Raw genomic sequence first — 26509 nt, forward strand, 5'->3', positions numbered from 1 at the left:
GCACATTATACCCCATCCATTCTTGCACATCCTACGTGAATCTTGTCCATGTTTTCCCAAAAGGTCGCCACAGTCCACTCAATTTGTTGGAGACCTTCCAGCATCACAAGGGTACCAGTGGAACACTCTGCTTGTCCATCTGTCATGTGATTAGCCAATCTTTTTCTGTCATACAGTTTCTTGATGACATCCTTTATTAAATAGCTATTATGTGTAAAACCCTGAAGGCCCAGACATGAAATATTTGCCTAAGTTAACCGTAGAAGAGATAGATTAGAATCTTGGATTCACCGTCTCTCAGTTATTTGCTGACCAAATTTACTGCCAATGAGAAGCACTTGTTAGTCACATTGGACTTTTGTGAGATTTTTGTGATTATGGAGCCTAGTGTGTTTATTTTTCAATTTTAACATTTTTTAGTTTAGTTTTAACTGCTGACTTCAACTTCATAAACTTTATTGCCAGTATCATGTTTAGTTTTGCCCAAGTTGAAATGTTTCTTTCATCACCTTCTGCTACGCTCTTGTCCACTGAGATAACTACAGTCAAGCAAACAGTTCTTCATTTCTCCATTCTTAGCTCCAATTTATTGCCCAATTCTTGGCATACTTTGCTATTCCCTGACTGGTTGCTTTTCGTTCTGTCCTTCATAGCCCATTTGTAAGTGTACTTCTACTGTGAAGTCTTTTCTAAACCCAAGTGTAGTGGAGATAGTAAGACCAATGCGGTACTTAAATGCAAGAATAAATCCATTAAAAAGAAACTGTCAGTGTTGGTTGCTCTGGTCTTAACGTAAATGTTCCTGGTGGACAAGCATTATTTCTTGATTCCTATTGGATCCTTTTATGCTGTAAGTGCCTACCTAACAATTGCAGGTAGCTGCAACTGAAACCATTCACTTCAGAGAGGACAGTGGTTAATAAGTTTATTCTTTTTTAACTTTAAGTAGAACTATAATGAAGTTGTTTTTTTTTTAATCAGTTGAAGTTACTGCTTCTTAGCTTGATTTGAAGGAAGCTTAAGATGGAAGTGGTAGTTTCAGATACCATTGGAAGTCCTAAATCCTAAACTGTCAGAAGTTTTGGTAGTTTGTGAACAAACAATACCACTTGAAAAATATTTGTTTAAAAATCTACTGTAACTGAAGTCTTAAAGTACTGTGCAATGCATGTGACTTTCAGTTATATATAATATTTTGACATTAGTTAAAAATCCAAGGGAAAACTGTTACATACTTTTAAATATATACTTTTAACTCATCTTAAAGAACTGTGACATGATAAAGAAACTCACAAAGTTGAAGACCCTGGACACCAAGCCAGGGCTCTACACCTCCTACACACAAAGATAAAACACTCATTAAGAGGCTGTTGAAGGGCATCCAGAGGAAGCGTCCTTCAAGGTGCAGAGTGCTCTGGTTCTACAGCTCTCCTAGAACTCACCCATAGTTTTGTCATCCCCCTGGAGATGACAAGCCTGGTGTCCCTGCAGAGGGCAATCACTCTCTGGAAGACTCCCCCCTCAGATCCATTTTTTCCATCAAGATGACTTCCTGAAAACCTGGGAACATGTTGGCCCCCAGCTCACTTGTGTCCTCAAAGGTGATTGGCTAGGCCTGTATATGTGGTTTTTCAAGTCCCCTAATTTTGATGGCTGATACCAGCAGCAGCATAGGGAGGGACCTCTGAAGCTAGAAGCCCTACATCTGGAAGTGATCTACAAGGCAAACATCTTGACCTGAGTGAAAGACAAGTCTGAAGTCAAGAGCCTTGATCTTGTCCTAAGGCTTCAAGCAAAGCTCATCCAAGCTTAGACTCACTGGCTCCTGATGAAGGAAGAGACACTGCAGTAGGTGGGTCTGCATTTTGACACCATCTTTGGTTCCCTGCCTAATGACCTGCAGGCTGTCCTGGCACCCCTAAGATCATGCTGCTGTTCTGACTTTCAAAGACCCCCAGTTGGGAAGAGAGAGAGAATAGAAGTTGCCCAGTCCTGCCAAATGGGAAGCTAGGTGGCTCGGTGGATAGAGCATGAGGTCTGGATTCAGGAGGATCTGAATTCAAATCCAGCATCAGACTTAACCTTGTTTGCCTGTTTCTTCATCTATAGAATGAGCTAGAGAAGGAAATGGCAAACCACTACAATATCTTTGCCAAGAAAACCCCAAATGGAATCTCAGAGAGTTGGACATAACTGAAATGACTGAACAACAACAAAAACATTTATTAAGCACCTACTATGTGCCAGGCACTGCATTATGTGCAGAGGATACAAAAGCAAAAGACAATCCTCGTTCTCAAGGAGTTCACAGTCTAATGAGTGAGACAATATGCAAACACCTATGTATAAACAAACTGTAACAGGATAAACTGGAGAAAGGCACTAGAATTAAAGAGGGATGGAAAAACTCTGTAAGAGGTAGGACTTTAGCTGGGACTTGAAGGAAATCAGGGAAGCCAGGAGTCAGAGATGGTAAAGAAGATGGCATAGGCATAGGAGACAGCTAGTGAAAATGCCCTGAGTCAGGAGATGCCTTTTCTTGTTCAAGAAATAGGAAGTCAGCATCACTGGATCACATGGGATGTGGTGGGATATAATGTGTAAGAAGACTGGAAAGTTGAAGGGCAGGGTAGATTATGAAAAGCTTTGAATATCCAAGATTTTATATTCAGTCGTGGAGGTGTTAGAGAGCCAGGGGCATTTATTGAATAAATAAGTGACATTCTTAGATCTTTACTTTGGGAAGGTCACTTTGGCAGCTTGAGTGGAACATGAACTGGAATGGGAGAGACTTATAACAGGGATACCAACAAACAGACTATTTCAGTAATCTGGTATGAAGTGATAGGTACCTGTACCAAGGTGGCAGCAGTGTCAGAGGAGAGAAAGGTGTATATACTAAAGATAATATGAAGGTAAACTTGACCGGCCTTAGCAACAGATTGGATAAGGAGTATGAGAGTGAGGAATAGAGAGTAATACCTAGGTTGCAAGCGTGGGAGGGACTAGGAGTATGGTAATACCCTCAACAGTAATAGGGAAATTCTTACGTTACCTCTCCTAAATGTATTTTCCGGGTTAATTGTTCTTCCAATGAGATATTAAGCATTTTCTTATATTTTTTCATTTTTTTCATTTCATTTTATTGTTTCTTATGTCTCATGGAGTCATTAGTTTCCTCTTGCCCAATTCTAATTTTTAAGGAATTATTTTCTTCAGTGAGTTTTTGTACCTCCTTTTCCATTTGGCCAATTCTACTTTTTAAGGAGTTCTCTTTAGTGAATTTTTGTATATCTTTTTCCATTTGGCCTAATCTGATTTTTTAGGTGTTATTTTCTTCATTATTTTTTGTGCCTCCTTTATCAAGCTGCTGACTCTTTTTTTCATGATTTTCTTGCATCACTCTTGTTTCTTTTCCCAATTTTTCCTCTACCTCTCTTATTTGATTTTTAGCATCCTTTTTTGAGATCTTCCAAGAATTCTTTTGTGGCCAAAGACCAGTTTGCATTTTTCTTTGAGGCTTTGGATGTAGCTGTTTTGACAATGTTGTCTTCTTCTGAGTTTGTGTTTTGATCTTCCCTGTCACCGTAGTAACTTGTAACATCATAACATGTTCCCTTTCTTTTTTTTCTATTTGCTTATTTTTTCCAGTCTATTTCTTGACTTTTAACTTTATGTTAAAAATTGGACTCTACTCACTGGGTGGAACAGGCACTATCCCAAGCTTCAAGTTTTTCGTTCTGTTGTTTTCAGAGTAAGTTCTGGGTATCTGTAAGTTTTCAGTTCTTCCAGAATGGTATGATCTAAGGAAATGTGTGGTTACTGCTCTCCTGGCCTGTGCTTTGTTTGGTGAGTGACCCCACGTACTCTTTTCTGCCCTGGAACTGTGGCCAAGGTCCCCACTGCCCTGTGGCATGATCTAATATGCTAGTGCTCCTTTTCACCTGGGGACTGCAACTTGAAACCATGTTTGGGTAGTACAACAGAGCCTTGCACCCAATGCCAGCAAAGGGTCTCCTGTAGTATCCTTCTGTTCAGTTATCTGACCCCCTTAGCATCTGTGGACTGAGAGCTCCAGAAATCTCTGCTGCCAATTCAGTCCCCATCCTCTCCCCAGCCCATACTGGCTTGCCAGGGCATGGCCCATGCTAGACTGTGCTCTACTCTCACCCCAGTGAGACAGACCTTTCTTGCTGACCTTCTAAGTTGTGTTGGGCTAGAAAATTGTTTTACTCTGTCCTTTTGTTGGTTCTGCCACTCCAGAATTCATCTTGAGGCATTAAAGTTATTTGGAGGGGAATTAGGAAAAGTCCAGATGAGACCTTGCCTTTACTCTGCCATCTTGGCTTTACCCTAGAAGGCCTTCAAAAGGAGTTTATGCACAAAAGGGAGAAAACATATAGCACAATAGCTAATGCGGGAGAGGGTCATCTAGGTGGCACAGTGGATAGAGCTCCAGCCTTGGAATCAGGAAGACCAGAGTTCAAAACTGGCCTCAGACACTTGACACTTAACTAGCTGTGTGACCTTGGGCAAGTCACTTAACCCCAATTGCCTCACCAAAAGAAAAAAAAATAGCTAATGGGGATGAATGGATCAGAGTGAGGTTTTTTTTTGTTTTGTTTTTTGTTTGGTTTTTTTTTTTAGTATGGGAGAGACATGAGCATGTTTATAGGAAGTAGGAAAGGAACCAATAGTCAAGGAGAAACTAGAGATGAAAGAAGGAGCAATCTGCTGGAGAAGGGATGGAAGGGGATCACTTGATTGCCTTGACAAGGAGAAGGGCCATCTCATTAAGTGAGACGAGGGTGAAAGTGGAGGTAAGTGGCAGAAGGCATCTTAGGAGATGTGAGTTGAGGAAGAGAGGAGAAGAGGAACCTCTCAGTCATTAGCCTCAATTTTATTTTTGGTGAAATATGAGGCAAGGTTCTCAGCTGAGAGGGTTGGGAAAGGGGGATCCATGGTAGAAGTTTGAAGAGGGATAAAAAGGTCTGGAAAAGCTACTCTGTTGAGTGGGATAGTGGATTAGAGATGTGTAAAAGCATTGCCCTGTAGCAGTGAGAGCCCACTTGAGATTATGTCACATGAATTTGTAATGGATCTTGTTAGTGCAGTTTCATCATTTTTTGTTGAATATGAATCTGTTCTTTTTTCTTCCTTTCCTGCTTGCCATCTACACACTTGAGTTAGGTTAGTGTATCTCCAAAGGGAAAAGATAATGCTTATTCATTCTGGTTGGGCAAATCACATCAATAAATTTTATTCATGATTGGTATTGTGAATGGTGTCCAAGTACAACTTTGCACAAATTTCAGTTCACTATGGGCATCTTGTTTACCATAAATAGCAGTGAATGAGACACCCAAAAAGAAAAGGTTTAAATTTGGTGCCAAGGAAAGTTTTCTTCATTGACTTTATAAAGTTATGCTCTCAAATTGATAGTATTAATGTGTAGTAACACTGTCCTCCGGGAAACTTAAATTCAAAAAGAAAGTTTACTTGGAAAGAGCATTTATTTTATCACTTAGAAAAAATTGTTTTGAAAGAATCTCCCTGTAACCTATCTTACTCTGCCCTTATCCCCCAAAGTGATGAGAAAGGTAGAAAATAAAAGGGAAAACTAGAGGAAAAAAAATTTTTTAGCTCTAGCTCTCCCATTTAATTCATTCAGCGAATATTTATTTTTATTATTTAATACCTACTATACATGTACTGTGTAGCAGAGGTCTTTTTGTGTCATGGACCCCTTTGATAGTCTGATGAAACATATGGACCCTTTCTCATAGTAATGTTTTTAAATGCATAAAATATACAGGATTACAAAGGAAAACAATTATTTTGAAATGCAGTTATCAAAATATATTTTTTAAAAGTTCATAGATCCCAAGAACCCCTGATTTATGAGAATGAACCCTGTTTAGGTGATGAAGAGAAAGAACATTCAGTTTTTAAAAACTTGATCTTGTTTTTATGGCTATTTTTAGTTTTTATGTCACATTGCTTTTGAAATCTATCCCTCCTCTTCCTCCCCTACCCATTGACCCATTTTTTGTAATAAAGATTTTAAAAGAAAATAGGTTAAAAAAAGTAGTTCGATAGAATTAACCAACACATCAGCTGTGTCTAACAGTATATGTAGACAAGGTTCCACACTTGTAGTCCTATACCTCTGCAATGAAAGGTAAATTTTTTCAGCTTTTCCCTAGAGCCATACTTTGTCAAGATGATTAGGCATCATTGTTTCTTTCTTTTCATTTCATTCCCCTTTCCCTTCTTTCACCCCTCCTCTCTTTCTTTCTTCTTACTTTGATGACAATATGAATATTTGAATATTTTTCTCCTTATTCTTTTTGCTTTCTCTGCATTGATTCATGTTTTCCTGGATTCTTCATATTCTTGATTTCATGCAGTTCAGTAATATTCCATTATATTAATTTACCAGCTTGTTTAGCTCTTTCCCAGTTAATGGGTACACACTTTATTTCTAGGTCTTTGCTACTTGTTATAGGAACAACATTCACTTCTGTTACCTTGTGAATTTTTTCTCCATTAAGTTATTGAACGTTTCTCCATCCCCAGTGGCAGTAGTTTTCCTTTTGAGCACTACCAGCAATGTAGGTCTCCTTCCCAGACTATACAGACCATTGATACCCAAAAGTTTAACTGTTGGGTTACAAGTGTAACATGAAACCATTTAAGACTTCTTATTGTTTACATTGTAACATTACACTAGGCTGTCTTTATAAAAGAGAACAAGTTAGTAACAGCTTTTTTGGTTAATGATAGCTGTAAGTCTATTCACACCTATCAGACTGGTTAATATGACAAAAAAGGAAAATGACAGATGTTGGAGAGAATGTGGGAAAATTGGGACACTAATGCACTGTTGGTAGAGTTGTGAACTGATCCAACCATTCCAGAGAGCAATTTAGAACATGCCCAAAGGGCAACCAAACTGTGCATACCCTTTGATCCAGCAATACCTCTACCAAGTCTGTATCCCAAAGAGATCACAAGAAAGCAAAAAGGACTTACATGTGCAAAAATATTTATAGCAACCCTTTTCGTGGTGGCAAAATATTTTAAATTGAGGGAATGCCCATCAATTGAGGGGATGGCCGAACTATATGAATATAACAGAATACTATTGTGCAATAAGAAATGATAAGCAGGCAGATTTCAAAAAAACCTGGAAAGACTTGTATGAACTGATGTAAAGTGAAGTGGGCAGAACCAGGAAAACATTGTACATTGTATCAGCAACATTGTGTGTTGATCAACTATGAATGACTTAGCTCTTCTCAACAACGCAATGATCCAAGACAAGTTCAAAGGACTATAATGGAAAATGCTATCCACATCCAGATAAAGGACTCTGAATGCAGATTGATGCATACTTTTTTCACTTACTTTATTCTTTTTCATTGCTTTTTCCTTTTGATCTGTTTCTTTTTTCACAAGTGTGACTAATATGGAAATACGTTTTACATGATTGCACATATATAATGTATATCATATTGCCTACTATTTTAGGAAGAGGGGAGGGGAGGAGAGGGGAGGGAGGGAGAAAAATTTGGAGCTCAAAATCTTGTAAAAATGAATGCTAAAAATTGTCCTGACATGTAATTGAGAAAAATTAAAATACTATTTAAAAAAACATAATAGTTGTAAGCCACAGTCAAATAATTTGAGAGTATCATTGGTTATTAAATCCATTTTGAATTTTATTTAAGTCCTCATAATGGAAAATAGCTTTCTCCTTCTCTATGACTCTCTCATTCCCTCTACCTCAAAAGATAATACAATATTTGCTGTATCTGAACAATTTATTTTAAACTTTTTTTTCTCTTACAAAAAGAAAGCATAATCCCCTCTTGTATAATATATTTCATGTTGATCTGTTCTGATAACATGTTGCCCAGAAATTTTTTCAGGCCCTAAACATACAGCATAACTTAATGATTTAAATTTGAAAAGATTGAGGGGAGGGCTTGTTTCTTAACCATGTATTGTTCCAACAAAAACAGCATATAGTTAGCTGGATAGTTTCAGTATTCCTTGGGAACTTTTGAGTTCCTTCCTAGTTCACAGGAAAAGGATATATATAAATACAAAAATATGTAACCTTACAGTGACTCCTTATACCACATTGTTTGATCTTTTCAGTCATTGTTTTTCTGTGTTGACCTTTCAATTATATATAATATTTTGACCTTAGTTAAAAATATAAGGGAAAGGGAGGAATGGACAATAAAACTATCAAGCTATATTTTGGTTGTGTGTTTATGCTTCATAAATTAATACCTTTTTGTCTACTTTTGCATGTCTTAGTTCCAGAAAGCAGAATCTGATCTGGATTACATTCAACACAAGCTGGAATTTGAAGTCAAGAAAAGTCTTCCTGATGATTCTTCAGGAGAGGTAAGCTATACAATAAATGTATTTTTAAAAAATATTTTGAAATAAGATAGTACTTTGTGGCTCTCAGGTCGTATGGCATGTATTTTGTTGGTAATACTGTCAGTGTAACAAGCCATTTGATCTTGTGAGACTGTAATTGTGGACGTTCCTTCCAAAAATGCCAATCTCAATCTTACTCAAGAGTCACCTTTTGTAAGAGTCTTCCAGTAAGTTCTCCAAAAAAGGTCATTCTAACATACAGGGATATTTTTCACTTTACTTTGAGTGGCATAGAACTGATTCTGGAGTTAGAGGACTGAGATTTCTAATCCTGTCTCTGACTTACTACCTAATGTGATCTCAAGCAAGTCATCTCTCTCAACTCTTTGGGCTTCAGTTTCTTCATCTCTAAAATGAGGGGGTTGGCTTAGATCAAGGGTGGGGAACCTGCAGCCTTGAAGCCATATGTAGCCTTCTAGATTGTTGGGTGTGGCCTTTTGACTGAGTCCAAGTTTTACAGAACAAATCCTTTTATTAAGGAGATTTGTTCTGTGAAGTTTGGATTCAGTCAGAGGGCTGCACCTGAGGACCTAGAGGGCCACATGTGGCCTTGAGGCCTCAGGTTCCCCAACTCTGGTTTTAGATGTTTTCTAAGGTCCCTACCAGCTCTAAATTTATGATCTTAGGATCATGAGAATACCAGTGGGATACACAGGGCATTTGTTCTTTTTTCAAGCATGCTTTTCTTTGACAACATCCTTTACTCCATTTCTTCTTTAACAATTCAGTATTCTAGAGCTATATCCTTCAACATAATCTTGGATTTTGAGTTATAGTTAGTAGGGGAGAATGACAGGATGTAAGTATTTTCTAGAGATATCTAGAAATAAGAAAATTCATGAGTACTGAATTGTACACTTCAGGGCAGCTAGGTGGCGCAGTGGATAGAGCACCGGTCCTAAAGTCAGGAGGACCTGAGTTCAAATCTGGCCTCAGACCAAACACTTGACACTTAGTAGCTGTGTGACCCTGGGCAAGTTACTTAACTCCAATTGCCTAAAAAAAAAAAAAATGGAAAAAAAAAAAGAATTATACACTTCACTGCACAAATAAAAGGGATTAGAAATGTAATCTCTGAGATGGACAAGACTTGAGATTTTTAGAAAGCAAGTGCCCATAAGAATTCTTAGAATTCAGTAGGCCTGATTTTTCTTCCCTGCTCCCTTTCTTGTCTTTCTTGTGACTCTCCCTAATTCATAATCTAGTTGTCTTAGTTCAGTGGTAGCTCCTCATAATTTATATGGGGAAGGCTGTGTATTATAGTGGAAAAAACACTGGATTTGAAATCAGAGGATCTGAATTTAAATATAAACTCTATTACTTATTACCTATACAACTGGGCAGTTCATCTCTCTGGGGCTGTTTCTTCATCTATAAAATGAAATTGGATAAGATGATCTTCTAAAGTTTCCTCTAACTCTTAAGTTGAGTGATCTGGTCCATCCTATCTTTCCTACCACCTTCTTTCTTCTAAGAGAGTTGGTATGTATTCAATGTTTCCGCCTTTTCTTTCACTGATAAACTAATGCCACCTTACTTAAGCAATTTTATTCCCATTCATAGACACACATCTTTTTGTTCCTTCTCTCCTGCCTCTTGCCCTGTTATGTCAGGAAAATCTCTCCATTATTCTATCTTCTCTTCATTGCATTCATGAGCTAAAACATTATCCCCAAAGAGCTGTTAAGTGTAAAGAGTAGTGTTAATGACACAACTGGATCAAAGGGAAAAAAAGCTATATATTCTCAAGTGAAATTAGACAAGATTAAAAAAAATTAGTTCCATTAGCATGAGAGGCTCTTGAACATATCCAAAAGACCTCTTCAGAATCTCCACAAAACTCTCTCCAGCTATTTCATCCATCCAGATCTAATTAAATCAACTTTCTCCTTCCTCTCTAATTGCCCCTAACTCCCAGCCTGGCTCCTTTGCAGAAGTGGGTAACCATGGTTATAGAATACTGTGTATAATGTCAGACTATTAAAAATATGTTGTTTACTTTTGTGAAGTTTTTTCTTGCTTCCTTTTTTCATACTTTATTATAAGAAGTGGCTCTCTAGGAATGAGAAAGGGGAGATACAGTGGGGACTATAGGTGATGTAAAAATGATATCAATAAAATTTATTTTTAAAACTCTCAGGCATCGGCATTTAAGTAAAAAACAATGTTCATTTGCAGTTTTATTTAATTACTAGTATAGCAACCATATTTTCCCCTACTAATCTCCACTGAAAGTGTAGATTATTTCATTATGTTCTAAGATATGAAAAGCAGGATGCTTTCAGAAAAACCTGAAAAGACTTACATGAACTGATGCAAAGTGAAGTGATCAGAACCAGAACAGTGTATATAGTAACAGCAATATTGTACAGTGATCAACTGTGAATGACTTAGCTATTCTCAGAAATAAAATGATCTAAGGACTTATGATGAAAAATGCTTTCCATCTCCAGAGAAAGAACTGATGGAGTCTGAATGCAGATCAAAGCATACTTTTTTAAAACTTTCTTTTTTTTGGTCTGTGTCTTCTTTCAGGACATGACTAATGCAAAAATGTTTTGCATGACTGCATATGTACAACCTATATCAAATTTCTTGCCTTCTCAATGAGGGGAAGGGGAGAAAGGGAAAGAACTTGGAACTCAAATTTTTAAAAAACTGAATGTTAACAATTGTTTTTACATGTAATTCAAAAAAATAAAATATTTTAAAATATTCGTTAAAAAAGTATAGTATTTCAATTACATTATGAGTTAAACAGGTTTTCATGATATAATCTGGGAATTTAACTACCATTTGTACTGTGTTCTAAGTTCCAAATAGCTATTTCACAAAATTTTTTGAACATAATGCATTTAGGGAATTCTGTTTCTTCACAAAATTTTACTGCTGTACAGTAAAAATCTAGCTTCCATACAGAAATAAAATGATGGAGAAAGCCACATTTCTTTAAGGTATCTAACATGGCTTCTAGCCTTACCATTATACTGAAACTGCTTTTTTTTTTGTAAAGGCAAAGTTGGCTGATTGCTATATCCAATGTACTTTTCTCTATTCTTATTTTCTTTGACTTCTGTTGCATTTAGATATTGTTGTATCACTCTCTTTCTTAAAACTTTTTCTTGCCTTGGTTTTTATGACACTACACTATTCTGTTTTTCTAACTTCCTTTTGTTTCTTTCAATGCTCTGCTTCCTACCCCAACTTTGGACATATCTAAAGGCTTAATTCTTTTTATTATTGTTTTTTAATTCAGTTTTGTTTTTAGTTCTGAATTCTCTCCCTCCTCCAGCCATTGATAAGGCAAGAAAAACAAAACTGATTACAAATACAAATAGTCATGCGAGACAAATTTCCCGCATTAGCCACGTCCAAAAAAATAAAAGAGAGAGAGAGAGAGAAAATATGGAGGTGGCTAGCATGTTTCTTCATGAGTCCTTTGGATTTTTGATTGGTCTTGTGTTGATCAGAGTTCCTAAGTCTTACAAAGTTGATTATCTTTACAATATTGCTGTTACTGTATAAATTGTTCTCCTGGTTCTGCTCACTTCACTTTCCATTCATATAAGTCTTCCAGGTTTTTCTGAAATCATCCCCTTCATCATTTCTTAAAACACAGTAATAGTATTCCATCACATTCATTTACTGTTAACTTGTTCAGCCATTACATAATTGATAGGTATCCCCTTAGTTTCCAATTCTTTGCCACCACAAAAGAGCTGCTACAAATCTTTTTTGTATACATGGGTCCTTTTCCTCTTTATTAGATCTCTTTGGGTTATAGACATGGTAGCAGTAGTGCTGGCCTAAAGGGTTTTCAGTTTAATAGCTTTTGGGACATAGTTCCAAACTGCTTTACAGAATGGTTGGACTAATAACAGCTCCACTAACAGTACATCAGTGTGCCTGTTTTCTGACAACCCCTCCAGCATTTGTCATTTTCCTTTTTTATCATCTTAGCCAGTCTGATAATTATGAGGTGATGTCTCTCACAGAGTGGTTCTCAGACTCACATCAGATAACATGGATAAGGTGCTTTGCAAGTTTTTAATGTTCTATATAAATGTTATCTATGATGGTGGTTTGATATTAATCCCAGTTGAAGCTAAGGGCAAGGAAGGAAGGAAATCAGCATTAAGAACCTACTATGGGTCAGGCACTGTACTAAGTGCTTTATAAATCTTATCTCATTTGATCCTCACAATAACCCTGGGGAGTAGGTGATACCATTATTACTCCTATTTTACGTTTGAAGAAACTGAAGTAAGCAGAGAGTAAGAGACTTGCCCAGGATCACATAGCCCTAATAAGTGCCTGAGGCTATATTTGAACTGAGAATATTCTAAAGAAGAAGGATGATTAAAGTATCAGAGATGGGGAAGAATTATAAGAATGATGAAATTTGCTAATGAAAGGAGAAAAAAAAATCAATTCCTCTGAGCTAGAAGGAAGGAATGGTAGTACTGACATAGAAATGAACATCCTGAGGCCATAAGGAGAGAAAACTGAGAGGTTTTCAAGTTCCTTCATGAAGTAGAAGGTAAAGTAGTCTACCAGAACAGGGTAGCAGGTGGTTGGGACCAGAAGCTCAGGAGATTCACAGTTTGGGACTGCTTATATAGGGAATTGACAAAGACTTAATAAAACGACCGCAAAGCTGTAACTAGCAATTCACAAGCACACTTGCAAAAAAAAAAGCAGAAAATTGACTTGTGACAAGTAGCATGAAGTATGCCCTCAAATGAACTTTTTTTTGAGGTGATAAATGAATTTTTAAATATGTTTTATGGATGCTGATTTCTTTTAAACATCGCTATGACTTCCCAATGGCAATCCCTCTCCCCAAAATAGAACCGTCCCTTGTAACAAATAAATACAGACAAGCAAACTGATCAACACTTTGGTCATATCTGAAATTGCTTGCTGCATTCTGCACCTATTGTTCATTAACTCTTTGCTGATAGAGAAGAGGCATCTTTTACTATCAAGTCTTCTGAAGTCATAATTTGTCATCACTGCATTTACTGGCACTCTAAAATCTTTTACTGTTGTTTTTCTCTACATTATTGTGATGATTGTGGAAAATGTTTTTCTGGGTCTACTTATTTCACTCTGGGTCAGTTCATATAAATCTCACAGGGTTTCTCTGTATGCTTCATAATTGCCATTTCTTATTGTACCATAGTATTTTTCCTTTACATTTATATGACCCATTATATTCAGTCATTTTCCAATCAGTGAATACCTACTTTTCCTTCCAGATTTTTGCTATTATGCAAGTCACTGACCTAAAATATTTTTGTATATAAGAGATCTTTCTCTCGTTCTTTAGCCTCCTTTGAGTATATGTCTAGTAGCAGTGTGGGTCAAAAGGTTTGCTTCTGTTTAGTGACTTTTTAAGTATAATTCTTCATTCAAATAGAACTTTAGAACTTATGTTTTTATGTGTGTATGATTTTATACGTAGATACATTTGTATATGGCTGTGTGTATATGTATATACACATGTATATACCAAGCTACATTATAACTGTTTTGAAGTCAGGGCCTCTCACATTGAGGGGAACAAAGTATATCTAAATAATATCTTGAATATATTTGGTAGCGAATAAATGCCAGTTTAACTGACTAAAGATTTGCTATACTGTGACATGAATGTATTCATTTTCAATTTAAACATAATGTAGTTTCTCCTTTCTGTGTATGTTTTCCATCTGTTACAGGAAAATCCACTTACACTATTAAAGGAATTGTCAATGATGAAATCTCGATATAAGACTTTGTGTGCCCAATTGGAACAAGTTGCTGTTGAACAGAAAGAGTCTATGAACTGTATTCGTGCTACTTTGAATAATACTATGAAAATGGTACAACAACTAGAGCAACAAGCAGATCTAGAGGTAATGCTTATTTTAAGCTCTCTGTGTCACAGAACAGAAAGGACAAACCACTCACTGAAAATGTAAATGACTTTTGCACTTAGGGTTACAACAGTTGATTTGACATACATCCGTGGCTTCTTAAAGTCACAATTCAAATTATCATCTTTTTACACTCAAAATTCAGGTCCCATGATAATATGTAGCTAGCCCTTGGTATATTATGCTTCATTTTGGGGAAGGGATTAAGTTTGTACTTTGGGACAGGGAAGCAAGTTATCCAAACACTAGCGATTTGATCTTTCTTTTAGAAACAACGTTATCAGAATTTTGGAAGAACTTTTTGTTCCTTTTATCTGTGACTGCAAGAAACATTTTCCTCAAACCTTATACCCCTGCTGTCAGCAAGTGACTTCAGGCAGAAAGATTGTAGCTAACTGAACTGAGTTCCTTTAGTTACCATTCTTCACATCCTAAACCCCTCTCTTATCTCTACCTTTTCTTCCTTCCTTTCTGTCCAGTAAGAAAAGATAGCTTATTTTTTTCTCCAAGTTAGCCCCACTACTTGTATCCCCTACTTCATCCTTTCCTGCCTTCCCAAAGCACATCCCTTCACTCTCCTGCAACTTCAATGTTACCTTTTCCCCTGGTTCTTTCTCCTTTGACTTTAAAAGATCTAACTCTTTCAAAACCACAGGAAATAGTAATTTTAAATATTTCTGCAAAGCTCATGCCTAGCCTATCTTATTTGGTTCCATTATGGAAATCTAAAAGAATTGGGCCTTCCTTGAAACTGAGACTTAAAGATTGGAACAGCTTTCATCTTCACTGTTGGCTGTAGTCTTCTATTGGTGTGTCAGTTCCTTTACTGTGCTTTAAAGTAATAAAATTTACAAAGCTTCTCCCTAGGAAATGTGCAGGAGAAAGACCTAGAGAGGCCTTTTGGCGAAATGGATAGAGACCTAGGCTTGGAGTCAGGAGACCTAGAGTTCAGATCTAGGTTGGCAATGTGGTGCAATAGAAAGAGCTATGGATTTGGAGTCAGAGAACCTAGGCCCAAATCCCACATCTGAGGTTTCCTAACTCCACATACCTTTATTGACTCACTTTGTCCGTGACCCACTTCTCTGAATTCTCCCCCTTGGTAATCTCATCCATTTCCATGGCTGCAGTTTTTACATCTATGTCGATTGCAGTCAGATTTATGTGTGTGTACACCCCCAAAACATATATGTGCATACATATATATATACATATACATACACACATAGATATGCGTGTTTTACACACACACACACACACCCCATACTTCTCTACTAGTGTCTAGACTCACATTTTTAACTGCCTGCTGGGCATCTATCTATACCAAGCTGTCTTTCCAGCACTTCATCTTAAAACTTGTTCTTCTTCCTGACTTATTTCATGTAAGGGCATCATTATTAGCCCAATTACCCTGACTGGAAACCAATGCTGTCTTAGATTCCTCATCTCTTACCTTCCCCCCACAAGCTCATTCAGTCAAATATTCCTTTAAATTCTACCTCTCTGATGGCTTTCCACTCTGACCTTAAACATCTACTCTGAAATGTGTCCCTTCCTTCTCCCTGGCTGTCCAAATTCTACTCATCCTTCCAAATCCAGTTCAGTCCATTTTCCTCTGTGAAATCTTTATAGCTCACAGTAACCTTTACCTCTTCTAAACTCCTTTAACACTTATTTATGTAATTCATTCAGCATTTACTCATGTTCTATTTTGTTAAATCTTGACTTATTATTTAAATTTTCTTTTTTCTACTAGATTATAAATTCCTTGAAACATTTTTTTAATGATTAAATTACTTGTCCCCCTTATTCCCTCTCCCTCCAGCTTAAGACAGTGCATTGTACAAAGTACATATGCTCAATGCATTTTTGTTGTTGTTGATTTCTTTTCATGTTCACCTAGGTGACTAGGTGACACAGTGAATAGAGTGCTGGGCCGGAGTCAGGAAGACCTGAGTTCAAATATGGCCTCAAACACTCATTAGCTTTGTGAGCCTGAGCTAGTCACCTGACCACTGCTTACCTGAGTTTTCTTGTCTATAAAATGAGGATAATAATAGCAGCTACTTCCCAGGGTTGTGAGGATCAAATAATTGTGAAGTGCTTAGCACAGCTTAGCACTTTACACATAGTAAAGTGCTAAATATGTATTGGTTATCATTATTATTTTCATATAAATCTGATTTGCCCTTTTCTAAAAATGGGTTTACTTTATGGGGTTGTAAAGAAAAATATAAAAGACTGAAGGAGAGAGATGTAGATATGAATGTGATACAATCTCTCTCTTTAATAACTGGCATGTAATATTTTTTATAATATATTTATGTAATATATTTAGTTGATTCATCTTTCTCTTCCATAATTTGAGATCGTATAACTAGTGAAACTGTTAAAAAGTGTATCTCACTGTACAACTTAGAAGCCTAAAGAATATGAAATAAGGATCATATTGTATTCTTTCTTACCTAGTTGTCACCTCTCACTGAGGAAGAGCAGACTGCAGTACAGCAGTTACAATCCTCTTCGCAGCTCCAGACATCAGGAGGACCCGACTTGCATAAGACAACTCTAATGTAGTTTTTTAGCATGAGTTTCTGTATGTACATATTTAATATTTTGTTTTCTATTTGTATACTGTCTTTATTTTGAAAGGAAAAAAAATAATTAGCCCTGTTAAATCTAGAAGGAAACCTGAAATAATAAATTTCAAAGAACTATTAGGTTATGTGTGTTGTATGAATTTCCATTTACATAATTTGTATAACTCTGTATCAGCTAAGTAAAATTCAGTCCAATTAAAAAAATACATGTATATGGTCTAATCCAAGGTAAAAGAACAGGTTAGTGGCTGAGAAAATAGATATGGAAATTCTGAAGGGGGAAATGGAGGAAGATACAGAGGGACCCTGGGGAAGCTCCTAAGACAAGAGGCTAAGAAATCAAGAGATGACTGGACAGTAAAAGTATCTGCAGATGAATAGTGTTTGCTGCATGTGAATTCTTCCATCTGCTTTCATTCATTCAACAATAAACGTTTATTAGGCATCTATTATGTATAAGTTGTTATGCTAGATACTTTCCTGATTTTATGAACACACTCATATTTAGGTGAGTATTATTCAATAGTGATTTTAAGTAGTTTGATGTAAAGACCATTAGACCAGTCTGGTTACTTGAGTTATATGCCCAATTTTGCCCTTACTAGCCTTGTTACTTCTGGGCAGTCACTTAAGATCTGTGTGCTTCAGTGTCCTTATCTGGGTAATGGGAATAATATGTCTGTCCCAGCCTACCTCACAGGAATGTTGTGAGAATAGTCATTCAGTCCAGAGAAAACATGGATGAAGGTACTTCTGAAATTAAAGGAAAAAGGATATATAAAGGTGTTATCACCTATATTATTTTATGTTTAGATATCGGTGGTGCAAATAATTGTTTGAACCCATGTGCCTGATTATGGCCTAATTGTGACTTACCGACCTTCCTGTGTAATATGAGGTATAACTGAAAAAGATATGAGGTGTATCAGAAGAGATATCAAACTGATTTCTTATGTGGCCCATGCAATTTCATTCCGTTCACCCCACCATCTAGCCTGGTTGCTGTTGTTTCCCATAAGCTGGTGGCCGTGGTCTCTGCAATGTTTCAGAAGGCCCTTGTATTTTGATTCGACTTTCATCCATCCTGCTGCACAGCAATTGTTTTTTATTTGGTGTTTCTATGTCGTACGTAAGAAAAGCCACATAAGCAAAATTCAAAGAAACATGCATCTTCCCCTGTTGATTATCAGTCTTTTCTGCCTGTTAGGTTTCAATAATAGTAGTAGGCAATACAAGGATAGGAGATAAATGCTTATTTCAGCCAAAAAACCCTGCCAAAATTGCAAATAATTGGAGTTTTGTTGTTGTTTTCGAAAGAAGATAAAAGATATTTTTTGATTCCTATTTAGAGAAATGGTAACATGATTATGTTATTGTTTTGGTCTAAGCAGTCTCTTTCCTTGAGCTAATTTAGTAGAAGACAGACAACTTTCCTAAATGGATTTCCTGGCAGCTGAGCGGATCATGTGGTGGTTCTGAGATAGCTATATTTGATGTCACTTAGTTTGGTGAAATTGGAAGGGGGTGGCAAATAGAACATGGATAAGGAGATAGTTGATAGTACAAAGTTTTTGTAGGAGTTAAATGGTACAACTCATAAAAATGATTAATTTTTAAAATCAGAAGTCAGAAAATATGAAAACTTTTTATCTTGTTTCCTTTCAGTCACCTTGGTTGAAGTTTTCATCACAACTTCGTACAGGTAAATGCTCTTCAAACTTCTGATAGAAATTAACTTTGTGAAAAGTTTTGTGTATGTATGGTTTTGTTCCTGAATAAGGCATTTGTGGTTTATACCTGTTAGACAATTCTTCATTGTTTCATTTAAAATTTGCTCTTTGTGATAGATTAAGATTGCACCTTCAGGATAATCCTTTTAATAGAGTATAATTTTAGGTCTGGGACTGTTCATTTTAGTCTTTGTATTACTCACTTCTAGCAGAGTGCCTTCCAAATAGAAGGCATTTAAATAAATCCTTACTGAATTGAATTGTAGATAGACTATATGTCATTGCCAAGCCTAGCTAAAATAATACAATTTTAGGTCTTCCAGGTCCCTCGTAGTCCATGCTGACACTGAGAAAACCTAAAACTTCACATTACACAGCCTTGATTATTTTTTATAATGAATTACCATTTCTGAAAATCAATTAGATGAAGCTACTTTTGGAAAAATGTAATTTTTTAAATTATGAAAGCATTTGTTTTGGTGTGCTTATAAAGTAAGCTGCCTTAACCAAAGAGTGAGCATAACTAAAAGGAAAAAAAATAAGCTTGCAGTTGTCCCGAAGCTCCACTAATAGATTAGATTTAATTAACATAGGTATCTAAAACAATGCATATCTAAAGATATGGAGACATAATATTTGAATACTCCATCAGGTCTTAATGGATACTATTGAGCCATACTGACCAAAAAAAACCCTCATTTGGCACCTTCTCAGCCAGGCATGTTGATAGAACTAGGGAGGACTACATACAGATATTGAAGTAGAATTTTCTGCACTTGGGCAGCCATGTAAGAGAATGGCCGGGCTTAATAGTGATTACATTAAAAAGACTCTTGTGATGCTTAACCACAAGGGGGCACTCAGAGCAGGGAAAATACCAATCCTTTGCTCTTCCCTAGACAGAAGCTAAATATCCTCCATGGTTCTTTGCTCTTCCATCAGCTCTGGCCTCTGCCGCTTGTAAAGAATAGAGAGATCCCTGCAGGTCTCTAAAGCTGTGTAAACTTTTACTTGATACTATCTCCTTTGTCCTTTCCCCTAAACTAACTGAAGGAAAAAGGGTAGGGAAATGACCAGTTTGTATTTATACCTTATAATTATTGGAGCCCTCACACTGACTGAGCATTCATTTGAGGGGCTTCATTTGGAGTAAATTTTCTCATTGAAGCAATGTAGTTGAGATGAGTATCTTAGGCAGATGATGGTAAAGGGAAGCCATGTTAGCAATGGATAGTTTTTCATTGTTACTTTTATGACATCAAGAACATCTCGTTTTATTTAAGAATTGGAAAAAATAATCAACGTCTGTGGGAAAAGTCCATTTTAAAATATTTAAATTAAACATGTCTTTCATAAAAAGAAGAGCAGAACAATTATATCCTTGCTATGGGGTAGGCTGCCAAGAGAACCAAGCCCATAGGACTGCCCTAGGTAGATCCTGGTAAACACAGATTTCATATAGCTCATTACAGGTTATCAAGCCTTTATAGGAGTGGGGGAACTCAGATCATCCACACATTAGTACAAAAACAGTGTAGTATGAGAGCTGAGAAACTACTGCAGGCAGTAACAAAGTACAGAAGAGGTACAGTGGTTTATTGAACTTATTACTGGGAAGTGATTGACAATGGCAAGTTTCATCAACAATGGACCACGGTTTCATCAAGCCTGAAATAAAGATATTTGTATTGGTAATCTGTAGATTTAGTATATATATAGGTATACACTCACGTACACATATGTATATATAAATGTATACATACATATATGTATGTTTTATATGTATTTGTATACTATATATTTATAAAATATACACATATCTCTTCATTCAGAAATCTACTTAGGAAGAATATTATGTAAATGGAGGAAAAAACACAACTAATAAAATCTACTACTATTCAGCTTTTTACTATAGTTTTTCACTAGAATTCTTGACTATTATTTGGTCTGGTGTGAATGTCAGTGTTTCGCTGGAGTGGATATGTTGAGGCTGGGGTGGAGGCTGCCTCCTATTTCAGGTAGCTGTCTTGGCTGGAAATCATCTTCTTTATATTGTAAAGATTTAGATACATCATTTTAAGGTTCTGGAAATCTGGAACCATGTCCTGTACTTCTTTGCATCCCCTAATGATGAGCCTCTCTGAATTCAACCAGTCTGGTCTTTAGATGAGCTGGTTCTAAGGTGGTGGTCCATAAGTAGCCCATAGGCAAAGCTGGTTCGACTTTATAGAGCTTGCATTCTCCTAGTTTACTTTCTAGATCCCCCTTCACCTTCTCATTCCCATGCCAGTGAGGTATCAGAGAAAGACTGCAGTGTGGGGCTTTTGACTAGTCTGATAAGATGTAAGGTTATTGATTAATACAAGTTGAATGTTACATCCCATTTTTTTTAAAACTTTATCATGAGTCACATTTTTATTTTTTTATGTGAAATACCCTTTTTTATTTTTTCCCACTTAATAGTATTTTGTTTTTTCCAATTACATATAAAGATAGTTTTCAACATTCACTTTTATAAGATTTTGAGTTCTGAATTTTTTTCTCTCTCCCTCCTCCCCTTCCCAAGACAGTAAGCAATCTGGTATGGGCTATACATGAATAATCATTAAACATATGAGAATAAACTTTTTAGTAATTCATACCTTACCCTCTTCCTAGAAGATTTGAGGCAGCTTGTAAAACAGAACAACCTAAATTTTCTAAAGCACATAACAAAACAAAAAACACGTAAGAAAAGCACATAACAAAACCAAATAGAATGAGCAAATATTACCAGCTACCTGAAATTGGTTCATTACTGAAATTGAACACTAAATTTAGCTCTGAGTATCCTGGCAGCTAAAATAAAAAGGTATACATGTTGACTTATATATTTCTTACTGTCTGATTAAAAGAAATGATGCAAGTTCGTTTGGAGAGAGTCTTTTTCCTGATGTTGAATTTCAAGGAAAACCGTTTGTCACATGGATCCTTATTTCAGGGACATTGGATAACAGCAGTGGTTTTACAGAAGACACAAATTGAAATTGACACTTCTTATATCAACTCTCTATAAAAGCTGAAGGCATGGCATTTCTGTCCTCAGCTGAGCAAATGTGGTCTAGGTATATTACTTTCTGATGAGCCAAATTAATTCAGTTTGGAGAGCCTAAGGCAAAGATAGCAAATATGCAACCCACCGCATTCCCTAGTGTGACCTAAACCAGATTAAAATGTAATTGGGAAATATTTAACAAAATATAATAAAACAGATGATATTAATATGCTGTTTTCTAAGTCAATATATAGCTCACAAAGCTCCTTATTTTTAGACTGAGTAGCCCTGTTTCTATTTGAATTTGACAACATTGGTATAGAGTAAAGGAGAGTTAATTTTTCTGTTAAACTGTCTCTTTCAAATACCAGACATCTCTAAGGAACTGTTGATAAGGACAGGATTACAATCAATTCATAATGAGTTCCTGAAGTGATAATATTCTGTGCTGCTAATTAATGAAGGATCCATATGCTTTGGAAATCAGCTGTGCCAAACGCAGTAGAAATATTCTGTTATGAAGGTTTTGGAGTGTAACTTGCAGTTGGTTGAAGCAAAGTAACAGCCCACTTCCATGCAGAGGTGGAATACAGGCGTACCTGTGGATAAAATTAAATACAAATACAAAGTGCTCAGCTTGGCATTCAAAGCCCTTCATGATTTAGCCTTCGCCTGCCTTTCCAGTCTTCTTACACCTTACTCCCAGAACACTTATTCTCCAGTCCAGTAACATTGGCCTCTTCCATGAATGAGACTATCTCTTGGCCCCTGGCATTCTCTCTGACTGTCCTCCCTCCCCTGTTCTGTGTGGGGTTACTTTTATTGGAAGCCTTTTATTGGAAATTACTTTTATTGGAAGCCTTCTCCAACCTTCCTTAAATCTAGTGACTTCTCTCTGTTAATTATTCCCTATTTATCCTGTATATAGCTTATTTTGTGTGTATTTGTTTATGTCTCCCCCATTAGATTGTAAGCTCCTTGATGGCAGGGACTGCCTGTTGCCTCTTTTTGTATTCCCGATGTTTAGCACAGTAGTTGGCACATAGTAGGCCTTTAATTTTTATTTATTTATTAATTAATTAATTGGTGTTTTTCCTCAAAAGGCAGCTTTGAATCTGCTCCATCACATAGACAATATTTAGTAGTTGAAATGTCCAAGTACTATGACAGTATCTAACCTGCTACAGAATTTTGAGTCCTGAAAAGGTTTAAGGTTATGTTTTTTAATGCCCTAGTACATGGTCAGTTTTTGTGAGAAAAATGTATATTTCTTTCTATCCCCATTCAATATTTTCCAGAGATCTACCATATCTAACTTTTCTAAAATTCCGTTTATCTCCTTAACTTCTTATTTGTTTTCTGGTTAGATTTATCTAGTTCAGAGAGGGTTGAGATCTCCCCCAGTATAGTTTAGCTGTTTATTTCTTCATGTAGCTCCCTTAACTTCTCCTCTAAGGTTTTGGATGCTATAGCACTTGGTGCCTATCTGTTTAGTAATGATATTACTTCATTGTCTATGGTGCCTTTTAGCACGATGTAGTTTCTTTCCTTATCTCTTTAATTAGCTCATTTTTGCTTTTGCTTTGTCTGAGGTCAGGATTGCTACCCCTGCTTTTTTTACTTCAGCTGAAGCATGATATATTCTACTCCAGTCTTTTACCTTTACTCTGTGTGTATCCCTGTTTCAAATGTGTTTCTTGTAAACAACATATTGTAGGATTATGGTTTTTAACCCATTCTGCTATCTGCTTCCATTTTATGGGTAAGGGCAAGTATTAATGATCCTCCATCTCAATCATAAAAGAATCTCAGGACAGCCTCTGTACAGTATCTGATTTTTAAGTAGAATTGCACCTCAGTGGGTCCACCAAGATAAATTAGCATAATGAATTGACCTAAATAAAGGTTTTGCTTATTTAGTATTGTTCCTTTAAATAGTAAGTTAGACCTTGAAATGACCTCAAAGATAAACCAGTCTAGCCCTGTATACCAATACTTTTTAGTTTTAATATAGTTGATGCTTAGCCAACAGGTACAACTATTTCTTAAGTCCATTTCTAGTTAAACCTAAAATTGTCATCTGCATTAGTAATGTCTGTCTTCCTTTTTCTACAATAGTAATACATACATAGATCACTGTATCTCAGAATGTATCACATTATAAGTTAAAAGGAAGGAGATACAGCTGTTTTTGTACATTTTAAGATTCTAATTTTATGTCATCAATTCCTGTCCATTCAGATTTTAGCAATAGAATGCTTCAGGCTTCAAAGAAGCAATAATAACTCCAGTTCCACATAGTTTTGTTTGTCTAATAGCTATTTCCTATCCATAGAGTCAAAGACTGATGAAAGAATAATAAAGAATTATAAGTCTTCTGCAGTTATTTGATTTTCCCTCTAGAGATAGAACAGCATATAGCAGTGATCAGTAGTTGAATATTTATGGTTGAGACTTGCTTGCTACTGGAGAAAATAGTAGATGAAAAGATCCAATTTGTTGAGGAAAATAGCACAGGATTTTACAGAGACATCTAGCAAGTATAATGGTGCTATAATTTGGGGGGAAATCAAAAGTTCCCATTTTGGGTATGATAGACAACATTTGGAGTCTATCCTGAAGGAACTATGCCTGTGAAATTAAGGTAAATAATTTTGCAGGGGTTGATGAGGGCTGTATCATTTGGTATGGGCAAAAGAACTTCTGCTGAAGCCTTTTTCAGCTTTGTATTTGACTGGGTCTTACAGAGTAAAGTGCTTGGATCCCAGCTAGGGAGCAGTCTGAGATCTACAAAATACAGAAATTGACCCAGACCGTATAGTTAAATGAAATAATTTGTTTGTGGCAAGCTTCTTTGCGTTTGACAAATGTCTTAGGGCTCTTGAAAGCAAGGTTAGAATAAACCTACCTGCCACAAATTTATATCAAGGAATCCAAGAATCCAAGAGCAAGGAAGTCTGGCTAGGGACTTAAGGAATAAATCTAGCAACAAACTTCAAATAGTCATGTGACCCTAATGGAATTAGCTTCATGCTGTGTTAAGGACTTTTGATATTGATGGCCCAACTTAATTAAATTCTATAAATATTTATTGAGCTCCTACTATGTTCTTTGTACAAGGCACTGATCAACAGAGTTACTCCCTTTTCAATTCTGCATACCCCTTTGTAAGCTTGTGAGGAGGTTGTAACGCAGTGTATTTTGACAGTGAGAGTCCATGTGAGTCTGGAAACCCTGAGGAACTCTCTACCTCTATAATAGTCTATGGTCTAGCTCCATTAGTCTTCCTGTGAGACAGTAAGACTTCTGGGCCAGGACCTTGTTTACTGGTCCAGGGGAAAGCTTTGTCTTTGTCTTCATGAGAAAAATTTTGGGACCTTGTTTAACTGTCTGTTGGGACTAGATAGGGATAGGGAAAGTTGCTCTGAGGTAATAAGGTTGCTAGGGGCAGCAGTTGCTAATAAGAATACTTTTAAGACTACTCTATTTAGATTCAACTTGTGACTCAACCTACCAAACATTGTCTATGCCCACATGAAGGAATGATGGTACCCTGTCACTGCCCATTTATATCAATGGATACTTGTTCTTCTCTGATTTCTCTTTTAGCCATGCTCTGGGCAACAGTGTTCCCACATCTATATTCAGTGTTGTCTCTGCTGGCTGAATCCATAGCTTCTCAGTGGGATCTATTATAATAAAATAAACTTTAGGAGATGTGATTTGTACACTTATTTACTGGGATAAATGGAAACTGGATAATGAAATTTCATTTTTAATTGCCAACTTAAATTTAGAAGTTAACAAATTTGAGTTTTTATTTAATATTGGCTATAGATGTCTACATCTGGAAGAAAAATTTGGCTAATGTAATAATTTTGGGAACCAGTCTTCCTAATCTTTTTTTTAATGATCTTTCCCCCATTTTTATAGAACTCTGCTGAATAGGATACCAATGAACAGACGATACAGATGAATGTGAAAGCCAGGAGCCTAAACTATGGAGTTGGAAAGAGCTGAAGTTAAGAAAAATGGAAATAGTAAGATGGACAAGGCAGATTAAAGACAAAGGGTTCTTTTCATTTTGATGCATGAAATGAGCATTATCTCCTCATATGCCAGGAAGCTATTATTTTGACAGTGATGATATGGTGATAAATGTGTTGTGAGAGTTGCTTGTGCTGTATTAACTATTTGTAATAAGTGTTCCTTTAAAATTAAAAAAAAAAATCTGTAATCCATCTAAGTACTTTTTTTAAACTGCATCATGTTTTACTTTTGTATCCTGGGAATTGATCTAAGGTCTCTATTCAGTGAAGTAGATACTCAAGTGAAAATAGAATCTGGAGTGTTTCTTTGGAGCTTGAAGTCAGAAGTCTTTGAGAGTATTTAATAGTGAGATTAGTCCCTAAATTGCTATATTTGAGAAATACATTTAACCTCTCCAGTCTTAGTTTTCCCCTTTAGGAAACTGAGATTTAAGTGGTTTTATACATCTCCCAGGAATGAAAGAAATATTGTATCCACAGACAAACAAATTCCTTGGGGGTAGGAATTGCAGCATGTGAAGTTTTATTGTCATTGCTTGATTTTAAAATGTTTCTAGACTTGGTAATTTATACTTAGTAATTTTTTTTTCAAATGCCTGCTTTTATTTTCTTAACCTGATAAAGAAAAAATAGGTGTCCACAGTGTCTCCATTAACTCATTTAGGAAGATAAATATTAATGTGTGTTTTGAGAATTAAGAGTACAACATAATTTT

At 36.2% G+C, this 26509-nt stretch overlaps 1 protein-coding gene across 1 annotated transcript in view; it reads left to right on the plus strand.

Annotated features, from left to right (window-relative positions):
• The window catches only part of SKA2 (spindle and kinetochore associated complex subunit 2), a 51047-nt gene extending 25243 nt beyond the window's left edge, over nt 1–25804 (plus strand). The window contains 5 exon segments of the mRNA XM_027870479.1: nt 8332–8421; nt 14184–14360; nt 16851–16977; nt 18647–18683; nt 25679–25804. Of these exon segments, the coding sequence (XP_027726280.1) occupies nt 8332–8421; nt 14184–14360; nt 16851–16958 (375 nt within the window). The 3' untranslated portion in view covers nt 16959–16977; nt 18647–18683; nt 25679–25804.
• The last annotated feature ends 705 nt before the right edge of the window (nt 25805–26509 follow it).

Source organism: Vombatus ursinus, unplaced genomic scaffold, assembly GCF_900497805.2.
Source record: "Vombatus ursinus unplaced genomic scaffold, bare-nosed wombat genome assembly UNPS02014797.1, whole genome shotgun sequence".
NCBI classification, from domain to species: Eukaryota; Metazoa; Chordata; class Mammalia; order Diprotodontia; family Vombatidae; genus Vombatus; species Vombatus ursinus.